Source organism: Cebus imitator, unplaced genomic scaffold (assembly GCF_001604975.1).
Source record: "Cebus imitator isolate Cc_AM_T3 unplaced genomic scaffold, Cebus_imitator-1.0 Scaffold464, whole genome shotgun sequence".
NCBI classification, from domain to species: Eukaryota; Metazoa; Chordata; class Mammalia; order Primates; family Cebidae; genus Cebus; species Cebus imitator.
Window position 1 is genome coordinate 880,161 of NW_016107779.1, and position 9,337 is coordinate 889,497.

General features: G+C 56.9%; 1 protein-coding gene across 1 annotated transcript in view; it reads left to right on the plus strand.

Moving 5' to 3' along the window:
* ITGAE (integrin subunit alpha E) overlaps positions 1-9,337 on the plus strand; it is an 83,570-nt gene that overhangs the window by 42,169 nt on the left and 32,064 nt on the right. Inside the window, exons 18-23 of the mRNA XM_017512160.2 lie at positions 878-1,017; positions 1,344-1,484; positions 2,450-2,674; positions 4,071-4,201; positions 6,469-6,584; positions 8,132-8,295. Of these exons, the coding sequence (XP_017367649.1) occupies positions 878-1,017; positions 1,344-1,484; positions 2,450-2,674; positions 4,071-4,201; positions 6,469-6,584; positions 8,132-8,295 (917 nt within the window). The remainder of the gene's footprint in view (positions 1-877; positions 1,018-1,343; positions 1,485-2,449; positions 2,675-4,070; positions 4,202-6,468; positions 6,585-8,131; positions 8,296-9,337) is intronic.

A 9,337-nucleotide genomic window follows, 5' to 3' on the forward strand; every position in this document is an offset into this window, starting at 1 on the left:
GGCTACCTGGGCGAGGGCGGGACCTGGAGGCTACCTGGGCGAGGGCGGGACCTGGAGGCTACCTGGGCGAGGGCGGGGCCTGGAGGCTACCTGGGTGAGGGCGGGGCCGAGATGGGATCGCCGATGGGAACGCGGAGGCTGCGCATCAGGCTGCACTTGAGGTTTCCGAATGGGGGCGGGACCTGGTGGGTCACATGGGCCAAGGGGCGGTTCCTGGTTAGGGACCCTAAGGTTGGGAACTACCGCCTCCTGGGTAGGGACAGGGCCTGTCAGGTACAAGAAGAGCAGGCCTCTCCATTAAGAACAGTGGTGTGACCTGGCGAGGTTGCTCACGCCTGTAATCACAGGAGGCCAAAGCAGGCAGATCACCTGAGGCCAGGAGATTGAGCCCAGCCTGGTCAACATGGTGAAACCCTGTCTCTACTAAAAACACAAAAATTAGCCAGCTGTGGTGGTGGATGCCTGTAATCCCAGCTACTCAGGAGGCTGAGGCAGGAGAACCGCTTGAACCCGGGAGCCGGAGGTTGCAGTGAGCCGAGATCGTGCCACTGCATTGCAGCCTGGGTGATAGACCAAGACTCCACTAGGGTGTGTGTGAGTGTGGGGAGTGTGTGCGAACGAGTATTTGGAGCAAAGCTGCATCCAGGACAGTGTGTGTGCCTCACATCTGTGTGATGGACGTGTGTGACTGGCAAAGTGAGAGTGCTCGCTGATGCTGATTTTTGATATAGCGAGAAAGTCTCTCCTAGTCTGCCCCCTCCCCAGGCCTCTTTGAAGGCCTGACTGGGAAGGTGCGGCGAGCCAGGGAGAGAGGCCGGATGGGAGCACCGGTCAACAGCCGGAGCACCCGTCAACGGCTGCACCATCCTTGCCGCAGGTTACGCTGTGGCTGTGCTGCACAAGGCCTGCAGCCTGTCCTACGTCGCGGGGGCTCCGCGGTACAAACATCGCGGGGCCGTGTTTGAGCTCCAGGAGGGCAGAGAGGCCGGCTTCCTGCCGGTGCTGGAGGGAGAGCAGGTACCTGCAGGGGAAGGCCTCCACGCCCTGTGACAGATGGGGAATGGGAGGCCCCAAGGGAAAGAGGAGGGCCGCAGGGTGCACCGTGGGCCAGGGCCCAGGCTCCGGAGTGGTGCTCCAAGGCTCCGGCCCGGGCCGCGTGTCTGATTGCTGGGCGTGTCCTCCACCCTGGGGCCTGGAGTGTTCATCCGATCTACAGGTACCTCAGGGAGCAAACTGATATGTAATGATCCAGACTGGGTGGCCCAGACTGGTACCAGGGCTGCAGCCTTGCTGCAGGGTGGAGGAGTGGGGCTCCTGCTGAGCTGACCTCCTCCCCGGTGCAGATGGGGTCCTATTTTGGCTCTGAGCTGTGTCCTGTGGATATCAACATGGATGGAACCACAGACCTCTTGCTGGTGGCTGCGCCGTTTTATCACGTTCGCGGAGAAGAAGGCAGAGTCTATGTGTACCGTCTCAATGAGCAGGTGGGAGAGACGCCATCTTCACAGCTAAGGCTGTGGCATTCAGCCCAGTACAGAGGTGATGGAGGCTGGGAGTGCACTGGCCCTGCTTGGCACCAGTGGGCAGTGACGGGGAGGTGCTCAGGATGGATGGGTGGGGCAGTGGCACCGCTCTCAGCTCCCTCTTTCTTACCCAAGGGCAGTCGTTGATGACAATCTCTCTCTCTTTTTTTTTTTTTTTTTTTTGTCGAGACAGAGTCTCACTCTGTCGCCCAGGCGGTAGTGTAATGGTACAGTTTTGGCTCACTGCAACCTCCACTTCCTAGGTTCAAGCAATTCTCCTGCCTCAGCCTCCCTAGTAGCTGGGATTATAGGAATGTGCCACCATGCCTGGCTAATTTTTGTATTTTTAGCAGAGATGGGGGTTCACTGTGTTAGCCAGGCTGGTCTCGAACTCCTGACCTCAGGTGATCCGCCCGCCTCGGCCTCCCAAAGTGCTGGGATTACAGGTGTGAGTCACCGTGCCCGGCTGATAACATCTCTTACAGCCGCGGGCTGCCAAAGTGCATTTTGTCCAGATCTCACTCATTTCTCACAGTAACTTTGGGAGGCAGCTGCCACTCTCACCTTACAGGTGAGGAAGCTGGGGCTCAGGGAGCCTCAGTGATGCTGAGACATGCTCAAGAGTACCTGGCACGTATGTGGCGGAGCCAAGACTAAAGCCCAGGCCTCCATTTGCAGCAAGGCACCCCTGCCTGTGGCAGTAGGGGGAGCGGGCTCTGGGTCCTGAACTTTAAGGCAGGAGGACCCCAGCTTTCACCACGGGCTCACTGTGTGACCTTGGGAAGGTCCCTGGCCTTTTCTGGGCCTCAGGCTCCCTGCTGGAGAATCAGAATCCACCAGCCCAGTGAGCGTGCCTCCTGGGTCGCAATGGGGTGGGCATCCAGTGCCCCCCTTCTCGAGGGCTGAGCTGTTTCCTTGCTTTATAGGATGGTTCCTTCTCCCTGTCACGCATGCTGAGTGGGCACCCCGGGTTCTCCAGTGCCCGCTTTGGCTTTGCCATGGCGGCTGTGGGGGATATCAGTCAGGATAAGCTCACAGATGTGGCCATCGGGGCCCCTCTGGAGGGTTTTGCAGCAGATGATGGCGTCAGCTTCGGCAGTGTGTATATCTACAATGGACACAGGGACGGCCTCTCCGCCAGCCCCTCACAGGTGACCCACCGGGCCCTCTCTTTCCTCTCCTCTGGGGCTCTGACCTCTCCCCGATAGGATGACCCAAGCCCCAAGGTGGCTTCAGTCCCAAGTGCCGGGCAGGCCTCCGGGGGCTGGGAGTGCCCAGTGAAAGAAGGAAGCTACTCAGGCTGGCGGGAGGGTCCAGCCCACGGCCTCACCTCAGCCCCTCAAGTTCGGGAGGTTGTGGCCGCAGCTGCCTCCCTCCCCGACCTACACCCTCCCCTCCCTCCAGCCTGGCTGGGGTCACTGCTTCTCTTTCTGTCCCTTGCTCCTGTCTCCCACGCAGCACCTCCCTGCCTCGTCTCTCATGCCCTAGGACTCCACTGCCAGCCTCTCACTCCACGTCTCTTTCACCTACCTCCAGCCCCTCCTGAGTGCCTCCACCTGGATGGCCCCCAGGCATCTCCCTCCCATCTGAAAGCACCTGCTTTCCCCAGACCTGCTGCTGCTGAGACCGCATCCCCCTCCACACCCCACATCAGAAACCTTGGACGATCCCCAGCACGCCCCCGCCCTGCACAGCCTGCCAGTCCCCACGTCCTCAGGATTCCAGCTGTCTCCCAAGTCCAGCCCCTTCTCTCCATCCCCACCACCGTGGTCCCAGCTCAGGCCTTGCCATCCCTCTCCTGGCCCCCCAGCCGGCCCAGCTTCCCCCTCCTCTGCATCTTGCCCCCTCCGTCTTCAGTGCCATTTTATTTAGTTTTGTTTTTTGAGACGGAGTCTCACTCTATCACCAAGCTGGAGTGCAGTGGCGCGATCTCAGCTCACTGCAAACTCCACCTCCGAGGTTCAAGTGATTCTCCTGCCTCAGCCTCCCGAGTAGCTGGGACTACAGGCACGAGCCACCACACCCAGCTAATTTTTGTATTTTTAGTAGAGATGGGGTTTCACCACGTTGGCCAGGCTGATCTCGATCTCTTCACTCAGGATTCACCAGCCTCGGCCTCCCAAAGTGCTGGGATTACAGGAGTGAGCCACCAAGCCCAGCCTTCAGTGCCATTTCTAAAGTGTTATCCTGATTACGTCACTTCAAAAAAACAGAGCCTTTCTTGACACCCCCACCCCAAGCCACACATCAAGCCTCCTGGTACCCCAGCCCCCTGCAGCCCACCCCATCCCTGGCTGTTTCTTAGAGGGCCCCACTCTTTCCCCATGCCTCACTCTTTCCCTCACTCTCAAGTCCCACCTGCCCTTCAAGGCTCCATTCAAATGCCACTTCCTCTGGGAAAGCTTGAACCCCCTTTCCTGGCTCTAGACTGGGGGCTCCCTGGGGCTGGATGGGCCTGCAACGCTGACCCGGACAGAACGTGAAAGGACTCCCTGCCCCGTGCTCCTCCCTTCCCTCACCCCGCGCCTTGTGTTTCTGCCTCCACAGCGGATCAGAGCCTCAGCGGTGGCCCCAGGACTCCAGTACTTTGGCATGTCCGTGGCTGGTGGCTTTGACATCAGTGGCGATGGCCTTGCTGACATCACCGTGGGCACTCTGGGCCGGGCAGTTGTGTTCCGGTGGGTCTGGGGTCCTGGGCCTAGCCTCACCCATCTGCCCCGCTGTAAATAGCTCCATGCAGAGAGTAGGCACTGAGGGAGGGAGCCGGCACGGTGGCAAGTCACCTCGCCCAGCTGACAACAGAGCACAGGCTCCAGGCTCTGCCCGTCTGGGTGTGAACCTCAGCTCTACGTCCTCTCCGCGTGCCCTGGGCAGGTTATTTCATTCTAAGACCTTACGTGGGAATTATAAGAGCACCTACCTCCCAGAGTTATGAGGATTATACAAGTGGATGTATGTAAAGTATTTAGCATAGCACTCAGCGATGGCTCTGACTATTAAGAATTTCAGGCCAGGTGTGGTGGCTCAGCACTTTGGGAGGCCAAGGTGGGTGGGTCATGAGGTCAGGAGTTCAAGACCAGCCTGGCCAAGATGGTGAAACTCCGTGCCTACTAAAAATGCAGAAAAATTAGCCAGGCATCGTGGTGGGCGCCTGTAATTCCAGCTACTCCGTAGGCTCAGGCAGAGAATTGCTTGAACCTGGGAGGTGGAGGTTGCCATGAGCCAAGATCTCGCTCTCCAGCCTGGGCGACAGAGCGAGGCTCCATCTCAAAAATTAATTAATTAATTAATTAACAAAAAAGAAGTCCAGAGTTTCTGCTCCCCATCACGGGGTGAATCATCAAGTCCCGTGGCTGGAAGTGAGCTCATGGAGTGCCTGTCTGTCCCCTCCTCTCCACTAAGCTCCAGACTTGCTGCTGTCTACTCAGCACCTCCCTGGCTGCTGTTCACGGACATCTCCGAGGGAACACATCTAAAAACGGAGCTCTTGGCCAGGCGCGGTGGCTCATGCCTGTCATCCCAGCACTTTGGGAGGCCGAGGTGGGCAGATCACGAGGTCAGGAGTTTGGGACCAGCCTGGCCAACACGGAGAAACCCTGTCTCTACTAAAAATACAAAAATTAGCCAGGCGTGGTTGCGGGTGCCTGTAATCCCAGCTACTCAGGAGGCTGAGGCAGGAGAATCGCTTGAACAGGGAGGCAGAGGTTGCAGTGACCTGAGATCGCACCATTGCACTCCAGCCTGGGCGACAGATCGAGACTCTGTCTCAAAACAAAACAAAAGAAACCAAGCTCTTATCTCCACCCACCCTTCATTCCCCCAAATCTGTCCCGCCCTCGGGCTTTCTGTCTTGGCAAGTGACACCATCGTCCACCCAGAAACACAGGATTAAAACCTGGTCCTTGATGCCTCTTTTTCCTTCCCCTGCCATATCAACAAGTCTTAGCTGGCTCTGCCTGCAGCTACCCCCCAGCACAGGTGTTGTCCTCACCCCCGGACACTGACATGCAGCCTTCCCTGCCTCCACCCTCCATACAGCAGCACCCGAAACCCCTCCACGCTCCTACTTAGAGTAAAATCCCAGTTCCTTACTGTGGCTTTGCAGGGTTCTTCGTGGCCTGGCCCTCCCCGGCCTTCCATTCCTACCTCCTCTTCCTCTCCTCTGTGTCACTAATTAGGCTCCAGGCACGCAGACCCTTGCGCTCCCCAAACTGCAAGCGTCCCTGCCACCGGCCCTTGGTGCTGGCTGTGCTTTTCACCTGGAGTGCTCTGCCCCGTGTCCTCACATAGCTGGCTCTTGCTTGTTAAGAAATCTCAACCGAAATGCTTCTCATCAGTCAGGCCGTCTCTGACCACCCAGGCTCAGTAGCCCCCAGTCCTTATTACAGAACTTTGGTTGTTGAGATGGAGTCTCACTCTTGTCATGTCACCCAGGCTGGAGAGCAGTGGCGCCATCTCGGCTCACTGCAACCTCCACCTCCCAGGTTCAAGCAATTCTCCATCTCGGCTCACTGCAACCTCCACCTCCCGGGTTCAAGCAATTCTCCTGCTTCAGCCTCCAGAGTAGCTGGGATTACAGGTGCCTGCCACAACGCCTGGCTAATTTTTGTATTTTTAGTAGAGATGGGGTTTCACCATGTTGGCCAGGATGGCCTCGAACTCCTGACCTCAAGTGATCCGCCCACCTCGGCCTCCCAAAGTGCTGGGATTATAGGCGCCAGCCACTGCACCCGGACAAGGGTATTTTATTTTGTATCAGCGCATTGCCAATACATAGTATTTCCTTGTTTATTTGCTTGTTGTGCTTTCCCACGAAAGCAGAAACTCAGGGCAGCACCTGCGTGTGGGGAGGTTTGATGGACTCACTGACTGCATGAACCAATCAGCCAGGCCTGCCCCACGAGCCTGTAGTCACTCCTCCCGTCCTCTTTGCTGTCTCCGTCAGCTCCCGGCCTGTGGTTCGCCTCAATGTATCCATGGCCTTCACCCCCAGTGCACTGCCGGTTGGCTTCAAAAGCGACGTGAATGTCAGTTTGTGTTTTGCAATCAGCTCTGAGTCAGGTAAGAGGTGGCCCAGCTGTCCCCCGCATCCCGGCGTGATGGTCATTCCTTTTTGGCTTCTGTAGGGGGCAGGGAAAGAGGACAGGGCGGGGATGGGCTGGGGTGGGGGTGTTTGTCTGAGGTCCTGGTGCTTGAAATCCCTCCATTAGAACGTAGCTCCTTTGTCCCCAGGCTCTGTGAAATGCAAACTGCCTCAAAAAGGGTGTTCTGATGTGACATCCACACTCTGAGGGGCTTAGTGCTGACACTCTTGGGAGGAGGGATGCTGGAACCCTTCCTCAGGGTTGAAGGGTTGAGTTTCTGAAAAAAACTCAGAAAAAGGCAGCCATGTCTCCATGCCCGCGTGTGTGCCTGTGCTCGGGAGCCCCGAGGACGCGCCCTTTGCCTTCTCTCTGGCTGTGTCCTCTCCTCGTCCCTTCTGTCCCTATGCACTCTGTGCCTCTGGCCCAGGTGGGATTGGATAATCTGTCGAGGCTGGGTTTCTCTTTCCTTACCTGAAACTCATCAGGAGACTGTTTCCAGAAAGGAGGTGGTGGGCACGGCTTTCACAGCCCAGGAATTCACTGCCCACCCCAGCGCTCCCCGCGGGAACTATTCCTCAGCCACAGTCCGGGAGATTTACTCTCTCCGGAGCAGTCTCTGAGATGGCTCTCTGTCTCCCGCAGGTCACAGAGAAGGCTCCTGTGGTGGAGTGGCTTTATCAAAGCGGGAGGCTATTATCCACCTGGGGGATGGAAACGACAGACCTGTCCCTTCCCAGACACAGAGCTCGATGGGCTCTGCGGCGCTGGGCAAGGTCTCTCCCCAGCCGAGCTGGTTCTGTTCTGTACCGTGAGGGATTTGGCCCCGGGATCTCCACGGTGCTTCCAGCCCCGCGGTCCTTGGGTTTGACTCCATGGTTTCCCTCTGTCCCCCTCCATTCTCTTTGTTGATTCTCCTCCTCCTTATTTTCTTCTGCAGTCTCAACCCCGTTCCTGAGCCCTCCTTCCCTAAGGAAGGCTGACTCGGTCCTGGGAATGTGATGCTCTAGGTTTGGGGCTGGAGCACTGAGAGACCCTGGCCAGGTGTCAGAAGACAGTGAGCAAAATACCTTTGAAAAAAGAATGCGGCCAGGCAAGGTGGCTCACACTTGTAATCCCAGCACTTTGGGAGGCCGAGGTGGGCAGATCACGAGGTCAGGAGTTCGAGACCAGCCTGTCCAATATAGTGAAACCCCGTTTCTACTAAAATATACAAAAATTAGCCGGGCATGGTGGCACACACCGGTAGTCCCACCCATGTGGGAGGCTGAGGCGGGAGAATTGCTTGAACTCTGGAGGCGGAGGTTTCAGTGAGTCGAGATCATGCCACTCCACTCCAGCCTGGGCAGCAGCATGAGACTCCATCTCAAAAAAAAAAAAAAAAAGAAAGAAACGCAGGGGTCCAGCCCCAGGAAGTCCTGCATGGGGACACTGTTCAGGAAGGTCACAGGAACCTCAGGCTGGGGGCCTTCTGTCTGTGGTCGGCTCATCCCTGCCTCATCGGGAAGGCCTGCTCTTCATTCCCAGGCCTCAGAGGGGCATCTCTCAACTTCACACTGGACGTGGACGTGGGGAAGCAGAGGAAAAGGCTGCAATGTTCAGACGAGAGCGCCTGTCGGGGCCACCTGAGGGAGTGGAGCAGCGGGTCCCAGCTTTGTGAGCTCCTCCAGCTCAACCGCACAGAGGGAGAGGTAAGCGGAGGAGTTTGGATGGGAGTCGGGACGGGTCTGAGCCATTGAGAAAGGATTTGAGGTAATGCAGCGAGGGGCACATACCCAGACCTACAAATGAGGTGATTAAAATAATCACAGCAGGTTGGGCGCGGTGTCTCACGCCTGTAATCCCAGCGCTTTAAAAGGCCGAGGCGGGCAGATCACTTGAGGTCAGGAGTTCAAGACCAGCCCTGCCAACATGATGAAACCTTGTCTCCACTAAAAACACAAAGATTAGCTGGGCATGGTGGTGGGCACCTATAATTCCAGCTGCTCGGGAGGCTGAGGCAGGAGAATCACTTGAACCCAGGGGTCAGAGGTTGCAGTGAGCTGAAATCCTGCCACTGCACTCCAGCCTGGGAGACAGAGACTCCGTCTCAAAATAATAACAATAACAGGCTGGGCGTGGTGGCTCATGCCTGTAATTCTAGCACTTTGGGAGGCCGAAGCAGGCGGCTCACCTGAGGTCTCGAGTTTGAGACCAGCCTGACCAACATGGAGAAACCTCGTCTCTACTAAAAACACAAAAATTAGCTGGACGTGGCGGTGCTGCCTATAATCCCAGCTACTCCAAAGGCTGAGGCAGGAGAATTGCTTGAACTCTGGAGGTGGCGGTTGCAGTGAGCCGAGATTGAGCCACTGCACTGTAGCCTGGGCGACAGAGCGAGACTCCATCTCAAAAAAAAAAAAAAAGAGCTAGGAGACACATCATCTTGAATTGTAATACAATTTTTTAAAAAAAGAGCTGTGAGACACAAAGCCACAGTAGATGGAAGGAGATTTCCCAAAGCCGTAGGCAGCTTGCTTGAAGGACACGTCCCTTCAGCCTGGCTTATTTGGAAGATGCTTAGGACTTCTGACTCAACACTTTTGTTTGTTTCTTCTTACGATGACTTGAAAGTAGAAAGTGTTGGCCGGGCGCGGTGGCTCAAGCCTGTAATCCCAGCACTTTGGGAGGCCGAGGCGGGTGGATCACGAGGTCAAGAGATCAAGACCATTCTGGTCAACATGGTGAAACCCC